Source organism: Zootoca vivipara, chromosome 10 (genome assembly GCF_963506605.1).
Source record: "Zootoca vivipara chromosome 10, rZooViv1.1, whole genome shotgun sequence".
Taxonomy (NCBI): Eukaryota; Metazoa; Chordata; class Lepidosauria; order Squamata; family Lacertidae; genus Zootoca; species Zootoca vivipara.
The window spans coordinates 6,406,563-6,426,102 of record NC_083285.1 but is presented as its reverse complement, the minus strand read 5'-3'; the positions used below and the strand labels follow the sequence as shown (position 1 = coordinate 6,426,102).

At 41.2% G+C, this 19,540-nt stretch overlaps 1 protein-coding gene across 2 annotated transcripts in view; it reads left to right on the top strand.

Annotated features, from left to right (window-relative positions):
* The window catches only part of RELN (reelin), a 307,444-nt gene that overhangs the window by 29,245 nt on the left and 258,659 nt on the right, over positions 1-19,540 (top strand). For both annotated transcript variants that reach the window (XM_035127392.2, XM_035127390.2), the window contains exon 2: positions 19,348-19,458. In XM_035127392.2, the coding sequence (XP_034983283.2) occupies positions 19,348-19,458 (111 nt within the window). The remainder of the gene's footprint in view (positions 1-19,347; positions 19,459-19,540) is intronic.

Genomic DNA, 19,540 nt, shown 5'->3' with positions numbered 1-19,540 from the left:
GGGGGCAGAGAGAGGCTGCTTCATGTGAGGCACCCAGCCTGGCACCTCCAACCCTGGGTCAAGCCCTCCCACCCAGGCACTCCCCCACCCCAGGCACCATTAGCTTACACTCTGCCACTGATGCCTGCGATAGGATTACACCATATTATTTGCTGAACATCTTCCATTTCTCTCATCTGTGCTGAAAGTGCTAAGCATTGGGGCTGCACCATTTCTGTCATTAAAATATAATCCAGGCCAAATCCAATAATAACAGTTCAAAAGTTATCCCTGAGAAAACCTCAGATAAATTTTATAACAGAAATATGCTGAAGTTTAATAACTCTTTTCTACGGAAGACATGCTGTCATGAAATATTTAGCTTTTTAATGTGCAGGATCTGATTAATTCAGTATATTTTTTAGCAGCTCATAAAAGTTTGATTTTGCCTGATTGGATATGATATAAGCTAAATGGCATGGCATAGAATGCATAGCTTTTATTTGTTTTTATGTTCATGTCCTGCTTAATGCATTGTGCCTTTTGCTGTAGGTTAACACTTATATTTGAAATTACCCTTTTATTGTTTGTTGCATCATGGGACATAATGTGGAATTAAATATTAAAGTTGCTGCTGAAAATACCACTTCCTGTGATTCTTTAAAGTTCTGTTAAATGCTGGTTTGAACAGTGTTGAACTATTTTGACATAGCCCTTATTGTAGCTCCACTGTTGTTGTGTGTAAATTTACATTTAGATGACAAGATTTACAGATACAAAAAAAAAACCTTCACCTTTTAAATTACTTGTGTTGTAATTATCAAATACATATAGTATAGGATTTGATTGGTCAATGGATTTTGTTAATTGAAGCTTGGAAATAAGTTGAGCTATAATAAGGGGTATTTATTTTGAAACATGTTTGTTCAGGACTGGGGTGCATGACCCTCATTAATCCAAGATCCATTTTCAAATATTTTGAGCAGGTGATTTTTAAAAAATCTTTTCTTGTCATAACAGCTTTGCACCTAGTTGTGAGAACTAGAATATAAGTCTGAAGCTGCCCGCCCCCATTTATTGTAACTCCTTGGCCCCTCCATTTGTCCTTCTGAAGATTTGCAAGTTTGCTTTCCTAGGGGAGTCTATATGATATACTGTATGCCATTTTCATTCTAAAATCATTGTGCACAAAACTATTGGAGGAGAATTTTAAGTTGCCTTGCCTTTTAAGTTGCCTTGCCCAAAACCCTGCACAACCTATTCTTCTGAAACTTGGCACTTAGCATATGCCAGGGAGGTGCCTGTAAGTAAGCTATTTGTATACAAATTGCCCACAAAACAATATGAGATTAAGTGCATGTTTTTAAAAATCACCGCAAAACTGTAAAGGCTGCCATTGAAAAAACAAAACAAAACACCACTGCAGCTATATTTATTAAATTTGGCAATATTCGTCCCATGAGGAGGGCTACTATGCCTGATAATTTCACTCAATTCTTCATAAAATTCAAAAAGTTATTGACTGATCCTTAAAAATAATAATACTAATAACCAGACTTTAAAGGGACCCATCACAAAATCCTCTGGACCTATTCCTTTGGAATTGGCAGGTTTTATTCATTCAGGAAGGGCAATGTCTGAATGTCTTTTTTTTATATAGCTGTTCTATTGTTATTTATCATTTACACATATTATTAATAAATATGTGTAAATATAAAATATTGAATAGTATTTTGTAAGTATTAATTTAATCTTAAAATTATTTTTATTAGTTTTCCAAATTAATACAAATCAAACCACATTTATTTAATTTAATAGAATTTGTTAAATCTGTGGACGGGGTGAGCTCCTGTTGCTCTGCCCCAGCTTCTGCCAACCTAGCAGTTTGAAAGTACACCAGTGCAAGTAGATAAATAGGTACCACTGTGGCGGGAAGGTAAACGGCATTTCCATGTGCTCTGGCTTTCATCATGGTGTCCCGTTGCACCAGAAGCGGTTTAGTCATGCTGGCCACACGATCCAGGAAGCTATCTGTGGACAAATGCCGGCTCCCTCAGCCTGAAAGCGGAGATGAGATTTCCACCCGGGGGGGGGGTCCTTTTTCCCTTTTTCTTTTTTTTACCTTTACCTACTTTGACTGCCTTTGAGATGCTTCTCTCTTTTTTAAAAAAAGTATAAAGTATTGAGTAACTTTTTAAACCATGCTTCAAGTTGAAACAACAGCTTCTTTAACTTTGTTTTGTCCCCAAAGAAGAGTGATACAAATTAGTTTCTTTTTCATGTCATTCTTAATGATGGCAAGGACCCTGTGTGTATAGCAGAGATGTCAGCTTGTGTTTTGTTTATCCATTCCTTCTAATCCTTTGACACTTTGCTATGACATTTTCAAGCCCATTACTGCTTATATTTAAGGCTGGGCTGTTTGATATTACACTGACTGCATGTTGCTCACTCTTCCTCTCGGATAGAAATGCATTTATTTGTTTTAGTCAATAATTACCATATTTCTGATTTTGTAAGACAGGTGCTTAGCTTTTGGGTATCCTGGCTAAATTTGCATACTAGTGATACAAGGATTCCAGCCAATGCATTAAAAAAATCGGCACGTTGATTCTTTAAAAAATAAATAAAATAGCCTGACCAAAGGGAAAGTAATAGATCATTTGTTCTAGCAAATAATTGTGGTTGGTTTTTCTTTTTCTTTCTTTTTTCTTTTGTAAAGAACCTTACTAAAATCTTGTAATACATGTTGGCATGTTGAATGCCACCTTCTGTCATGCCAGGTACTTCTTCATACTAATTGTGTCCTTTGGGATTTGGACGAGCTTTCTGTCAGCCTGAATTTATGCATAAAACAGTGAACTACAGTATCAGCATTCTAGCCAAGCCATCACAGCATTCTTTCCCCACAAAGCCAGTAACACTATATATTCCTGCAGTTGTCCTTGCATCCAAGCTTGGGAGAATTTAAGAGCCAGTTCACATGACCTATTTGACCTGTATTGGATTCAACAAGATTTGATGTTTATATGTAGATATCCTTAAGTCTTAAATATGATTCCGTGTATGTTCTGATTGCAATATGAAATGTCGTGAAATATCTTTGAAAGGAAGAAGACAGCCATTGAATAATTCACAATGGAGTTTAAGCAAACCGTATATAAGAATGTGTATGTCATGTTAAAAAGAAACGGGAATTCAAAATTAGGGATCCGTAGGGAAACAAGGACTTTCGCCATTGGCACAATGGGTAAATTCAGGTGCCCATTTGCCAAATGGCAATGTTATCATGGTATATATGCAAGCACTTGGTAAGCTATATTGCCCTGCCATGTGGCAGCCTGATCAGAGGAATCCTTACCACTTGGAGTACAATAGTGATACAGTAGTTCCTTGGGGTGGTGACTCCCTCACTGAACATTGTCAACCCAGCTCCTTTGGACACCTCAGCATCTAGTTCAGTAGCTGCTCTTGCTGCACAGTCCTAGCCCAGGCCTTCTTACTCAAATATTTGCTCCTGCTGCTTGTGCAGCACTATTTAGGGTATATGGAGTCAGATGGGGGAAATGCCAGGAAGCAGTTAAATATTTCCCATTCAGCTAGCCAGTGAACTGCTTCTGCAGCTGTTGCTCCTCTTCTTCCTGCCTATTCCCCACATACTGGACTCTCTCAATTCCACCTGCCACACTGTGCCACAGGGCCTTGCTGGCTCCATGCCTCGTATCTTCAGTGCCCTGAACCACTCTCCTGGTGTTCGGGGCACATTGGTGGTGGGCACACTCATGTACACATGTGTGTGTGTGTGCATGCATCTAAACAGAGCCCCAGGTCTAGGGAAGCTGTTGCTCAGTCATATCCGTGTGTGTTTATTTGTTTATGTAATAAATTTATATCTCATCAAGGAGCCAAAGGCAGTAAACACTATAGTGGTAAAACAATACAAACAAAAGCCACCAAATACCTGGGTGTAAATAGTTTTCTTGATTCCCTATATATAACAACCATTACCAAAAAGGTAAAAAGATACAAAAACAAAATTCCAACTTACTCCCCAGGAGGGACCAAAGTCCAGTCTGTGCTTTAGGGTGGTTGCCATTCCTCAGAGTTATTAATAAAGCATTATATAAAAGGATGTCATATTTCAACAAAACCACGTACATCATTTGTATTATTTGATGCACGTAATCACTTTGTTAATTTTTCTGATACAGCAGTTGAACATACATTCTGCTCCCAACGAGAAATACACTCCTGATGCTTTTCAGTTCTGTGCCAATAGCAGGCATGCTGCTGCTAATGAAAATGTTTTTAATTCCTCTGGAAGGTCAGTTTTAAAGGAGACAGACTCACCCCATTCCACAAATGGGGAAGTAAAACTGAACCTTTCAGGGTTCAGCAGCATCCTGTGACAGCACCGACAACTGGGCCTGGACCCATATTTAGAAGCTACAAACTTAACTGGCACCTTCATTTGTATGTGGAACATGATGACTTATTGTGTTGGGAGATGGAGCACACATTCTGCACCATCTGAAACTATCCAAGACTTGGAATAAGCCCACATAAAGCTCGCAACAATCATTCAGCCTCATAGTTACAAATGCATATTTGTGTTAGATGGAAGAATAGCTTGCAGCCTTTTATACTAGCTGCTGCTGCTGCTGCTCCTACCTGAAGGTTCCATGCCTTATATCAAATCCAGACTCACTCTAACGCTACAGGCTGTGTAACTAGGGGAGGTTGAACCTGTCAGTGACTGGTGAACCCAATCCTTTCAGGTCACTGAGCCTGCCAACCACTGTTTTAGCCTTCTGTGGATTTATTTTGTTATTTGCCGTGACAACCTTTCCATTAGAATGTTATAACCAGAAATGTCTCAGTAAAGATAGAGCCCATTGTTTAGTTTAAGAGGTATTTTTCTTTTTTTTAAAAAAGAATTTATCCTTTAATTTTTGTTGTTGTTGCAAATTATGTGGCTTAGGTCTGGTAGCTCATGTTCTGCATGTACAAAGTCACAGGTTTAGCCCCTGGCATCTTCAGTGAGGGGACTTAATGTAATAGGGCTGTCAAACATCTTGCCTAAGAAAGTTGAGTTCAAGCTTTGCCACCTGTCAGGGCTGACAGCACGGAGCTAATTCAGTAATACACATTTCCAACACAGAGAACCTAATACTGTGTTGGCCCTTTATGTAATCAAGTTATTCAGAAGCTTTGGAAGCCTATATTTTTAAAGTTAGCAGGAACAAAACAGTATATGGGGGGGTGGAGTTTGCATGCTTATTTATCAATATACAATTGGCAGCACTTGTACTAAACATTTCTATTAAGAGCAGTACATTTCCCCATGACTGTATCCCCCCCCCCCGAAATGCCTGTTTGCTCCAACTTGCTTTTAAATAAGTCCACTACAAGTTTCTAGAACACTGCAGTGTTACACAGAATGCAGTGATGATTATCATTTAACTAAATTAGAAACCACGGGTGGTCCTTGTATTGTTTTGCTACAAATTGCTTTGCGACCAGACCAAACAGCTGGCATGGTGTCCCTTTTGTAAAACAATTGTTGTGTATCACTGGTGTGTACAATTTGCCTTGTGAAAGTGGAATAAGTCTCATGCCCTTTGACAGAGCTTATTGTATCCCACATCATGCTAGCAGTGAGCCACCTGTTCAGGGTTCTTATCAACTTCCATGCCACAGAAATGTTGCCTTGGTACAGTATCTCATATGCACTCATGGTGCCTCTGTGTGGCCAGGATGTGCTTTTCATTTATGATGCAGGGAGTGGACCATGTGTAAAAGGAACATACATTTAGATCAGCTTCTTCTAGCTAGATAGATCAGTGCAAAAGCCATAACAACCAGGAGCTCTTTGCATGTATATTGTAGCTCACACATCCAGACAGTTTGATAAATTAGGGTACAAGGTAAAGTAATATAAATTAGAGCAAGAATAAAATATATTTCCTCTGTTCCGTCTCCTCCTTTCAACCTGAGACGGTTTCTTTTATCAGGGCATAGCCCACCCAAGAAATCTCACAAAATAAAAATAAAAAAGCCATTACAACACATAAAAGCAGCATTCCACATCTTTAAAAAAAGCAGCATTTTAAAATCCCAGCACTCATACTTCAACAAAAGCAATCTGAAACAAACAAAAAAGTATTCACGGTCCATTTCAGATCAGTACAGATAGGGCCACATGTACCTCTCTCTGTATTTAGGATGTACCTTCTCCTGTGGCCTTGCCTATTAAACCAGGAGAACAAGGAGCTGTTTAGCTGCAGCAACAATGTGATAGAGAACCCAACTTTGGGTAGTTCAGTGTGTGATGCTGTGTGAGCCCTTGGGAGAACGCTCATTGATAAGGAATCCTTCCCCACTGCAGCCCCTTATGTCCCATGATAAAGCCCCTCTGAGGGTCAGCAGACTCTAAGAAAAAGTCTAGGACAGGTGGGGACTTTGTCTTCCAGATTTTGCTGAACTACCACTCCCCAGCAAGACCTTACCCACTTTCCTCTAACTGATTCCATCCATCGAAACATACAAACAACATGACTTAAAACTTGGCTTCTAGTACGTTTCCGAGCACAATTCAAAGTGTTGGTAGTTGTTTAGTTGTTTAGTCTTGTCCGACTCTTTGTGACCCCATGGACCATAGCACACCAGGCACTCCTGTCTTCCACTGCCTCCCGCAGTTTGGTCAAACTCATGTTCGTAGCTTTGAGAACACTGTCCAACCATCTCATCCTCTGTCATCCTCTTCTGCTTGTGCCCTCCATCTTTCCCAGCATCAGGGTCTTTTCCAGGGAGTCTTCTCTTCTCATGAGGTGGCCAAAGTATTGGAGCCTCAGCTTCAGGATCTCTCCTTCCAGTGAGCAGTCAGGGCTGATTTCATTCAGAATGGATAGATTTGATCTTCTTGCAGTCCATGGGACTGTGTTGGTGTTGGTGCTGACCTTTAAAGCCCTAAACGGCCTCGGTGTGAGAAGCCAAGTTACAGGGAACCAGGCAGAGGGCCTTCTTGGTAGTGGCACCTGCCCTGTGGAATGCCCTTCCATCAGATGTCAAAGGGAACAACTACCAAACTTTTAGAAGACATCTGAAGGCAGCCCTGTTTAGGGAAGCATTTAATGTTTGATGGATTACTGTATTTTAATATTTTGTTGGAAGCCGCCCAGAGTGGCCGGGGAAGCCCAGCCAGATGGGTGGGGTATTAATAAATTATTATTATTATTATTATTATTATTATTATTATTATTATTATTATTAAAACATACACCTTTCTAAAATAAAATATAACATTGCTACATCAGCCAAGGATGGATTCAGATATTACAGACTTCTGCCAACAGAATGGCATGATTTATTCATGTTTTCTCCCTTTGTGCTCCCCAGGAAATCATGAGAAAGGTGTGCTAATTCTAGGTGCTGGAAGTATCACAAATTTCATTGCCAGTTCCTGCTTTGCACATTGCACAAGAAGTACATTTGTGTGATTTCTGAAGTGGCTCAAACTGTAATTTGACATACACCAGATTCATGAACAAACTAGTTTTGTTAAAAAACATAATTATCTCATCATCTATCCCAAACATTTACAATTTTCCTGAGATCCCGTAACTTTTTTGTGTGTGCATGCACATTAAAAAAACATGACTTCAGAATGTTTTATGTGTATTTTGCTGTCACAGTGTGTGTTGCAACATTGTGCATCAGTACACGCCCTTCTTTGATTGGCTGATTTCATGGGATTTAACCCTACCTGTGTTTACACTCTGCTGTACCTTTCATCCCCTTTACCATGGGATGCAGCCAAAGTGAGTGGCTATGGCTGTCGGTGGCATTGAAAGGCAGTGCAGGAAGAGGAAGTAACTGTGCAGCAAGTGTTGCGGTAGATCAATCCTTCCTATATACAGTTAATTGAAAGTAAGTCCCACTGAATTAATTGTGACTTATGTCTGAGTATATTATACTGTGAAATAATGAAGGGGAGTTATGTTCAGTCATGCTGAACATGGATGCACACAAACTGCAAATTAACATGGAATCAACATCTCTTTGCATTATGGGAATATTACCTTTTCACCCCCAGTGAGTGGCGGTTGCAGCCCGGCGCAGGATGGGGCAGCGGCAGGGGCTGGTTTCCCAGGTGGCCAGGGAGAACATCCTTTTCTTCCCCAATGGTTGCACAGGCTTCCAATGGTTCTTCCATGATTCTGTCCAATCACTGGCGAGCCAGGAGGGTGGGACTTCAGAGTGGACCTGGGGGGGGGGACTATTTCTCTCGGGTCTGCTCTTTGGTTATAAAGCCAAGCTGTGCCTCCTGCCCAGAGTCCAGCTCACTTGGCTTCTAGGACTTGCTTAGATGGTGGATAAGGCATTGGGTTGTATCCTTAGTCAAGGCGGATAGGGGGATTGGGACCTTACTCCCCATAAAGAGGTTTGTGAGTGTGTGCTTCCATCCTGATGCCCAGATGGGGGCTGATGGGCCATGACACACACTCCCCAAATGAGGGATTGCCGTAATTTGATGTGTGTCATGGGCTGATCCTTAACCTGGGATTAACCCTACTCAATAATCAACCAGCAGTCGGGTTGGGTGATTCAGGCTACACCCAATGCTTATGCCAATAAAGTTGTTGCCTATTTTATCTGAAAGCAATTGGCCTGTGATTATATCATCTTCCATGTTAGCCCCTGGCATCTTGCAGCATCTCATCTAGTCCTGTTCAGATTCAACCTCCAAACCAGTTATGAGATTTGGTAGCATCACTGGCCATCTCATGTTCTTAAAACATACAAATTAGGAAATATTCTTTTTAGAGCCCTCAGTGGTCAACAAGCTATTCTTCTGTGATATAACAGGTTTGTATAGAAATGAAAACATTCTTTTATTATATTTTTAAATATAATGTAAGAAAATTATATATATATATATATATATATATATATATATATATATATATATATAGGCAGTCTTCTTTGTTGATTTGCAGCTGTCTCTCTCTTCATTTAATATGAATGTTTGCAATAGGATTCTGCACATCAATATTTTAATATGTAGATGTTTCTTTAATTTCTAATGTCGCTATAGCAGTTTTCAACTCCATTTGCTTAATATAATCATAATTCACATGGTAAGAGGATTTATATATTTCTAAACTGAGGTCAATATGCCCAGAAGCCTATGTTTAGCTAGCACACTTTCCTAATCTAAATATAAGACACAATTCTTGCAAGCATTTATAATTTTCAGAAGACAAAAATGATTGTATCCTTAGTAGGTGGGATGGTTGTGGGCTTAAAATGCCATAGCTGTTTATGTTTACAGCATTTTCTTTTTATGAGGGCAAGTGAATAAAAGGGATTTACAAAACAATGCTGAAAATCTAAACACAACACTCATATTCATATCCTTTTAATAATTTATTTAGAGCGGTGCCAACAGTATGAAAATTTCATGTATGGGTATCAAGCAGCCAGCCACACATAAATCTGAAAGGCATGAGCAATGAGATTAGATTTAAAACAGAGGTCACTAAATTTGTGATGCTGTTCCTGGATTACATTGATGAAAAGTTAATTGTAACAATGTGAAGTTAATGATTTTTATTTTAAAATCTCAGCATATTTAGTAGAATAACTCCAGGATTCATAATTATTTACAATTGTGATATTTTGTCCCCTTAAAAATGCATCTTGAATGGTGCTAACAAAACTAGATATTTTAAAATTACTAATTGTTTGTGTACTCTGAGTTACTGATGAAAAGATAGCAGATAGCCTATTCAACCATTTCACTGACATTGGGCAGAGTTCCCTATGGTATGTGGAAATATTGTGCTTTGTGAAAGAAGAGGAAGAAACTATGTGTAGGAGCCAGTCATTATGCAACAATTTCAAATATGAATTCTAGTTGCATGTCTAAGAAGGAAAATATGAGTAACAGTCTTCTGTCCCGTCCAGTGAAAACAAAAATGACAGGCACAGGACAAGAGAGAGTTTATCATAGTAGGCTTCTGTTTTATGAAGACTTTCTTTGTTTACATGACTTGGTGCAAGTTCAGAAAAAGGCAACAAGGCTCTAAATTTGCCGTGGAATGCCAGTGACCACACTTTTTCTCACTTAAACATATTTTGTGTGGTCTACCACACAACAACCGCTTGCCTACTTTCAACAGTAAAGCAGACCATATAATTCCACTTAGACCATATATATTTGCTTCTGGAAAAATAGGCTCTGTACTTAGCACTATCTTATTAGGAAATAAGCCCCATGGAAATTGTGGGACATACTTCAAGGCAAGCATGTCTAGGACTGGGCTTTATGTACATCTTGAAGACTTCAGTCTTGAATCTGACAAGTCTTGCCTTACTCAGATAAGGTCCCTTAAGTTAGCTGAAGGTTTTCTTTTATATTTGTAAGTAGCTCACAATATATATTTTTCAATGATGCCATTGGGTGTGTGTGTGTGTGTGTGTGTGTGTGTGTGTGTGAGAGAGAGAGAGAGAGAGAGAGAGAGAGAGAGAGAGAGAGAGATGGGTAAATGCCAACCGGACAACAGCTAGAGGTGATACCACCAACAAGGCCTCCCTGTTGATCGTAGGCAAGTGCAGTCTGCCAGGGAGATTCAGTCTCTATATTTCCTTAAGGAACAGTTTGTATTATTCCTAAGTTCTAGTAATACTACAGATGGGAAAGCAAAGAGAACAAGACTCTGAGATACAAATGCCTTTTTGTTAGGAAGTGATCAGATTGACTGTGGTTACCAAGAACTCTCTCCCATTTAGTGGTTATTACTAAATCAGTGGTGCCCATGTTATGAAATGCCCTCTATAGAGATGTGCATTGGGCCCCAACCTAATTTCTTTCTACAGGCATGTTCAGGCATTTTTATTCAGAAGGTCCCTTCAGTTACTTAATTCTTAACTTGTTTTTAACTTTTGAAAAACAACAACTGTGATCTGGTTGTTCTAGGCTGTCATTTCCTCCTATTTTAAGTTTCTGCTACTACTGTCATATGTGTGTTTTTATTAGGTACTAGCTGACCCGGCCACGCGTTGCTGTGGGTCTTTCCTGTGATCCCCCCCACCCTGTCCCGATCCATGACGTATCTTGTCCCTCCTCCCTCCACCCCGGCTCATCCCTGTGTTTTTGTAGGATATCCTTTCATCTGTTGTCCTTGGGGAGTGTTGGCCCCTCCCCCATGTATTTCCATACCTGAGCCCCCACCCTTGGAGAAGGAACTGTTAGGTTCTGGGTTTTATTTCCCAGTATGCACTTCTGTCTGAGGCCTCTGTTGTCCCTGGGGAGTCTTGGCCCCTACCCCCGGTATCTTCCTACATTGGCCCCCACCCTTGGCGAAGGAAATGTCAGTTTCTGGGTTGCAATTCCCAGTATTTACTTTTGTCTGAGTCCTCTGTTGTCCCGTCCCCCCTGTATCTTCATACATTGCCCCCTGCGCACGGATCGTGAACATTTCTGTATATTTAGATTAAGGATGGGGGTGATGATGTGTCCTGGGACGCAGAGAACTACTGAAAAAATCCCGAGGGGGGGTGAAATAGCGAAGGCATATAGCCCCATAGCAAGAGATAGGCCCAGACAGAAGGAGGGGGGGTCATATGGGCCACTTGGCGCGGGTCTCCGAATCTAAAGGGGGTCTCGGTCTGCATATTGACAATCAGTAAAATGAAAAAAGTAAGAAAAGGGTTAAAAGCAGGGCCACATTATCTTATCTACGGTTTTAGATTCCTTTTTGGATTGGTGTAGTTGTAGTTTTGGTGAAGGTAGTTTATCCTGGGGTTGTCCTGGGTAGAAATGGATGTTGGACTGATGTGCAAGTAAAAGGTGGGAGGGGGGTATGAGATCCGAAAAGAATTTTAAATATTAGGAAGTTAAGAAGTCACGTTGTTGGGGGTAGAGATGTGGCATCCTACCTTTAAAGTCTTTTTTGGATTGGTTGAGTTGTAGTTTTGGTGAAGGTAGTTTATCCTGGGGTTGTCCTGGATATTTGCCAGGTAGAAATGGATGTTGGATTGATCTGCAAGTAAAGGGTGTGAGGTTGCTATAAGATAGGAAAAGAATTGTAATTATTCAGAAGTTATGTTGTTGGGGGTAGAGATGTGGTATCCTACCTTTAGAGTTGGTTTTGAGTTGGTGGAGTTGCAGTTTTGGTGAAGGTAGTTTATACTGGGGTTGTCCTGGAACTGTGGAAGGTGTGAATGGATGCTGGAGTTGTCTGTAATTAAGTTTAATTTTCTTTTTTGATTGTAGAAGTCAAAGGATGGTGTTGGAGAGGTTTATAGGACTTTGTTTATGAGGGGATTTTGAGAGGGGAAGTATTTGACGAAGGTAAGAGGGAATGGATCGGAGGATGGTGGGGTAGGAGGTTATTAAGGTTGCGGAAAGGTTTTGAGGGGTATTGGGGTGGGTGTGATTATGAGAGGGAAAGGATCGTAGGATGTTGTTGGAGAGGTTTGGAGGATGTAATTGAGTAGGGGATGAAGAGGGAGAAAAGCGTTCATAAGAGTATGTTGGGGGGGGGGTTGAGAGGGAAATGTAGAGAGGACGGTGAGAGGGACCGATCGGAGGATGGTGGTTTGGTGTTTCTGAAGATGGTGCAAAGACTCTGAGTGTCTGGGGGGGGGGTGTTATTGTGAGAGGGGATGGATCGGAGGGCGGTGTTGGAGACGTTAGGAGGAACTTGTAATGGAGCGGATAAATAAGAAAGAAATTGTTTTTGAGGGGTTTGAGGGGTGATTGTGAGAGGATAAAGGATTGGAGGATGGTGGTTATTAGGGTCAGAAGATGGCGGATAAGTTCGGCGGTCGTGGGGGGGAGTTTGAGTGTGAGAGGGGAAAGATCGGAGGAAGGATAAGAGGCAGCGGATCGGAGTACAATGTTTGAGATGTTAGGATACTTACGAAGGAAAGTGTTTTTGAGGGCCTTTGTGGGGGGGGGTATTGTGAAAGGGGAAAGGATCGGAGGATGGTGAGTGGGGATGTATCAGAGGACGCTGGTTATTAGGTCCAAAAAGTGGCGGATACGTTCGAAGGTCGTGGGGGGGGAGTGTGAGAGGGGAAAGATCGGTAGAAGGATAAGAGGCAACGGATCAGAGTACGATGTTCGAGATGTTAGGATAATTATGAAGGGAAGTGTTTTTGAGGGCCTGTGGGGGTGCGTGATTTTGAGAGGGGAAAGGATCGCAGGACGGTGAGTGGGAAGGTACCGGAGGACGCTGGTTATTAGGACCGGAAAATGGCGGATACGTTCGGAGGTCGTGGGGGGGGGGAGTGTGAGAGGGGAAAGATCGGTAGAAGGATAAGAGGCAACGGATCAGAGTACGATGTTCGAGATGTTAGGATAATTACAAAGGGAAGTGTTTTTGAGGGCCTGTGGGGGTGCGTGATGTTGAGAGGGCGAAGGATTGCAGGATGGTGAGTGGTTGTTAAGAGGGCTGCAAGATGGCGGATAGGGTCGGAGGGTGTGTGTTGGGGTTTGAGTGTGATAGGGGAAAGATTGGAGGAAGAATAAGAGGGAATGGATAGGTGAGAGGATGAGGGAATGTGAAAGGGAAAGGTATACTCCTATTAGATTTTTGGACGTTGGTAGGATGTTAAGATGGCGGCGTTGTGTGTCTCCGTTGAGGTGTTTGTGGGTGTGGCTTAGATTTCACAGGAAGGGAGGGGGTGTACTGTGGGAGGAATTCCACTTGAGGGCGCTGTTTGAGATGGTGGAAAAGCGGGTCAAATCCTGTCAAGGTGTTTGAATTGAGGTTTATCATGGCCCCTACAACCCTCTGGGAGTGGCCAGGATTGCTGTGTCAAAATTTCAGGACGATCGGTCAAGCGGTTACGGAGAACATAGCGGCCGTAAATTTCAAGATTTTTACATTTATATATATATAGATTCTATTTTTTAAAAACCACAGAGCCTAGGGCTTGCTGATCAGAAGGTCGGCAGTTTGAATTCCCACGATGGGGTGAGCTCCTATTGCTCGGTCCCTGCTCCTGCCACCCTAGCAGTTCAAAAGCATGTCAAAGTGCAAGTAGATAAATAGGTACCGCCCCAGCGGGAAGGTAAATGGTGTTTCCGTGTGCTGCTCTGGTTTGCCAGAAGTGGCTTAGTCATGCTGGCCACATGACCTAGATTCTAGAAGCTGTACGCTGGCTCCCTTTGCCAATAACACGAGATGAGCTCCGCAATCCCAGAGTCTGTCACGACTGGACCTAATGGTCAGGGGTCCCTTTACCTTTATCTTTTACACCTTAAATATCCTTTTAGAAAGGTGAGTCATTAATAAATATGTGCTGCAATCCCAATGACATGTCTTATTTACATATATAAAGAGAACAATTTGTTGCTATTGTGCCTGCCCACCTGGGGTAAGAAAACAAAGGAAAAAGATGGTAACCATTAATGGTGGTGCTCTGTCACACACACACACCCATTGTTTGACCTCTAAGGTAGTCTTTCCAACTATTCAAAAGGTTTGCTATGAGAGGCTGTAGCCTAGGGGTCAGCAAACATTTTCAGCCGTGGGCCAGTCCACTGTCTCAGACCATGTAGTGGGCTGGACTATATTTTGAAAAAAAATATGAACGAATTCCTATGCCCCACAAATAATCCAGAGATGCATTTTAAATAAAAGGGCACATTCTACTCATGTAAAAACATGCTGGATTCCCAGACCGTCCGCGGGCCTGATTGAGAAGGTGATTGGGCCGCATCCGGCCCACGGGCCTTAGGTTGCCTACTCCTGCTGTAGCCTTTTCCCTGTGAAATTGCTGGTCCAGTGACTTCGTCACATTAGTCTCCCGGGGTTTTAGGAGATGAAATCGGATCAGAAACCCCTGCTGCTACTCCTGCTGCTTCACTTCTGGGCAACCTGCCAGCTGAGCGGCAGCATGCGGTAAGCATCCAGAGGTTATGCTGTGCATCTGCCTGCACTGTGGTCCTCACCAATCCAATGAATTGCATGTGATTTCCTCCTCTTCACACCTTGACCAAATGCAACTCCATGGCTCATCACTCTTGTATAGGCAGAAATATATGCCTGCGTTTTGTGGCAAGTCTTCTCCAGGTTCCATCTGTCAATGAGGCAATTGCCTTTTCTGCAGTTCCTGCTCAACAAAGATTTGAGGCTAGGATAGAGCCTTTCTTCCTGGCATACTAGATTCAACTGTGTGAAATTAAAAAAGCTAAATATCAGGGAAGCATCCCAACATGCAGTCCCATAGTAGTAAATATTACAGCCCAGATGAGACTGTAGTATGTTCTGTCTGTTTAGCTGTTTCTTAAAGTTAAGACACCATCAAAGGGATCACTCCAAACTGGGTGAATGGGCAGCAAAATGGCAAATGTGCTTCAGTTAGTGGGCAGCTTGATTAAGATGTTTACCCAGTGTGTGGCAACTGTGAAAAATTGTGAATTGCATGTTAGGGATCATTGGGAAAAGGATTGATAATAAAACTACCAAACCATAATCCTGTTACAGAAATCCATGGTGGGATCACACTGTATAGAGTACTGCATGAGGTTCTGGTCACCACACTTGAAAAAGAATATCGCAGAGCTTGGAAAGGTTCAGAAAAGGGCAACCAAAATAGCCAAGGGGTTGGAACAACTTCCCTATGGGAAAGAAAAAGGGCACATAAGAGAGTGATATGGTGTGGAGGAAAGTGGACAGAGATACATTTCTCTCCCTCCCTCATAATACTGGTTACAGGTAGGTAGCCGTGTTGGTCTGGGTCGAAGTAAAATAAAAAAAATCCTTCAGTAGCACCTTAAAGACCAACTAAGTTTTTATTTTGGTATGAGCTTTCGTGTGCATGCACACTTCTTCAGATACAGTGAAATGGGAGTCCCCAGGCACTTATGTAGAGAAGGGGTGGGGAGGGGTGGGGTGGGGAGGGGGGATCACTCAGAAGGGTGGTGGAAATGGGTGCTCACCCTCCCCACCCCTTCTCTACATAAGTGCCTGGGGACTCCCATTTCACTGTATCTGAAGAAGTGTGCATGCACACGAAAGCTCATACCAAAATAAAAACTTAGTTGGTCTTTAAGGTGCTACTGAAGGATTTTTTTTATTTTCCCTCATAATACAAAAGCCTGAGGTTGTCCAATGAAGAAGTTGCATGTTGCAAGATTCAAGACAGTGCTATGGAATGCAGTTTCTATGGAATGCACCTTCACAAAATGTAATAACGGACAATACCCTGGATGACTTTAAAAAGATAAGGGTTATCAATGGGCACTAGCCATAAAGACTATGTTCAGCCTCCACTATTGGAGGCAGTGTGCCTCTGAATACCAGTTGCTGGGAATCAGAATGGAGAGGGCACCGTTGTGCTCATGTCCTGCTTGGGGGCTTCTCACAGACTTTTAGCTGGCCACTGTGATTCTTGACAAGGTGAGCCCTTGGCTTGATTCAGCAAGGTTCCTCATCATGTTCTAAACCCGCTAACATCACAATTCAGACTTGGATCAGCTCTACCTTCTTTTTGTTATACAGGTGTTTATATCAATTTACCCCTCTTTTTCCCATTTTGGTCTCATTACAATTCTTATATTTTCATTTTGTATACAGCATGGCAATGATGCTTCAAGGACAATGATGCCCTCCCTCCACGACATTGGGACATACAGTAATTAATACCATGAGGAGGGTGGAGACCAGGGAAAATGTTGATATTAGCACAATAAATTTCCTCTTCTAAGTCTAATGTACCTATAAAACGTATGCACATTTTCAATAACAACTTAGACAAAATGGACAGTTGACCTCAAAATAATACCAACTTCCTAAGAGACTATTGTCTTGTATACTATAAAGCTTCAATTTGCAACCCAGGGTGTAACTTCACCTAGATTTTCAAGCAGTATAGCAGTAAGATTCAGAAATTCTGCATGGCTTACATTGGTGCTCACATGGAAGTTTAAACTAGTATTTCTCTAGAATTCTCTAGAAGCAACAAAGTAGTGGTGTTTCCTCATTCTCTTCCATGGAATAAAGGAGAAAAGGGCTTTTTGATCAGTTGTATCACCCAAGCTACCTATTACTGTGAGAAAATTATCCCATTGCATCCCAGTTCTGAATTTGTCTTGCTGTATCAGTTCATAAATTCTTAGGACAGGGTGCATTGAAAACATGGTATATGGTCCCAGGCAAGCTCTGAGGCACAAATGCTGTGATTTGGAATGTTGGAAGTATGTTGGTTCTGGAGAATATCAGAGGAGACTGAAATTCTATACAGACATCCCATGGGATAAATCTCACAGAACTCAGCAGGACTTACTTCTGAGTAGACATGCATAGGGTGGTGCTGTAAAAATGGTTTTAAGGATGGGAAAGGAGGATGTTAGCTGCTTTGAGACTCCTCCGGGTAGTGATAAAGCGGGATATCAAATCCAAACTCTTCCTCTTTAAGGCCATTGCTGCAGACAGTGAGACATAGAGAATAATGCTTCTAATCTGCCATGCTTTTACGTAATGGAAAAGAGCAGCAGTGAATAATTTTGGCCCTTCTCAGCCAAGGCCATTTAAGCACATTAGTATTTTTGAATTAGAAATATCTGATGATAAAAATGTCAAGCAGACATGTTTAAGATGAATGTTCAGAAAGAAGTACTTCAAAAATTCTGAGTGCCATATGGTTCAAGCAATTCAGAGTTCCATTTCTTAGCTCTAAATTCTGTCAGAAAAATAGTAACAGGTGCCTAAATACCAAAGAATGCTTATAATCTGCCCAGTGGGTTATGGTGGTCTTTTTCATTTTATCTCACTTACAAATATTTAAGATTTAACTGCTTAATACTCTACTTCGCATTCAGATTGTTGTGTAAAATACATCAAAAGGGCACAGAATTATTGTATTATCAACCATGTAGATATAGTACTATGTCATCAGCCATGGTAATATGCTGCAAGCATGCCTTTTGTTTTACTAAAGATATAACATTTGCATTTCCAAACTGAAGGGTTGGGTGTTTTTTTTTTTACATCATAACAAAGTTTTAGCCTTCTTGGCAAGCAGCGCCTTTCGGAAACAGTGAGCTTTTCATTGCTACTTTAAAATCTTGCTGCTGTAATGCTTAGTGTGCAGCACTTCATGATAGAAAGCTCATTAAATATAAAAATTATTTCTGATTCATTAAAGATGATGAATAATTTAAGCATGGTTGTCTTTCTCAAGATTGTACAATTTGAGGGGGTGAGGAGACAGTGAAAGAGATATAAAGAAATTAGGATTGCTCAGATGAATAGTTTTTTATTTAACATAAATATTTGGAAAGCTTTTGACAAAGCTGTGAGTAGGGTAGTGAGGAAGAAAGCTCTGACTGACATGCATTTATTTGTAACATGTGAAGGATTCTATGCATGTTTGAACATATGTATGCTAGTAATCTTGCATTCATGGTGGGCAGAATTGTGTTTAGACATGCATGGACCCTTCAATGGATTTCTCTCTCTCAAATCATTTCCACTTGATTTAGAGTCACTCAGTGCAGCTTTTCATGTTATTTGGGAAACATATTTGCCATATGTTCACCAGCGAATTGTTTGTGGGATTATTGATGGCATACACCTGTGAACACATATCCAGGGACTTTGGCCTAATCAGATGTATGTTCAGTTTAAAAACGTGTATATGGTCCACACTGTTATAGAACATACGGGTATATGTGCACCAGCCATCTTTGTCACATAACATGTAGCTGCCCATTGCACAGCACAATTTGTGAATCCTGTTGCTAGAGCTTCTTCTTGGAACGATTATAATTATGGTATTTAACCTACTATGAATAAATTTTGGGCTGTTATTCCAGTTGTGCCTATGAATTTGTGAGGAATGCAAACTGACTTTTAAGTATTTGCTTACAGTTTATGTCAAACCCTACATTTGAAACTGAATGGCTTCATAGTTTGGGAAATGAGTTGTTGCTGCCAAATAAAAAGTTGGTTATTCTTGATCAACACTCATTAAAAGGCATGAAAAAAGGTTGGCTATGAAGATATCTAAGGACCAGTTAAAAGGTCATTTACTGTCCATGTTTGCCTTCCCTCTGCTGGTAATCCTATGTGGTGGGAAGTAGCATTGCAAATGACACTCTAAATACATGGAGAATTCTCATGTCACTGTCCACTATCTCCAGGGCTATTCAATACCCCATGTATTTAGATTTGGTCACACACAAGAGATGTTTAAAAGTTCCTCCCTGCAACATGGATTGCCCACATAGTGAAAGGCTTTTTAGCAACAACCCTGCCCTAGATAACTGGCTTGAGCAAAGAAGGGTGGTGAAATCTTACCCTTAAAATTGAGAATATTTTACATATTTTTGAATTTCTTTCATTTCAGTGACTATTTCAACGAGTACCTTTTTTGATGGCTTATTGGTCACGGGACTCTACACATCAACCAGTGTTCAGGCTTCACAGAGTATTGGCGGGTCCAGTGCTTTTGGCTTTGGTAAGTCCAAAATGATTTCATGACGTGTGTGTGTGTGTGTGTGTGTGTGTGTGTGAGAGAGAGAGAGAGAGAGAGAGAGAGA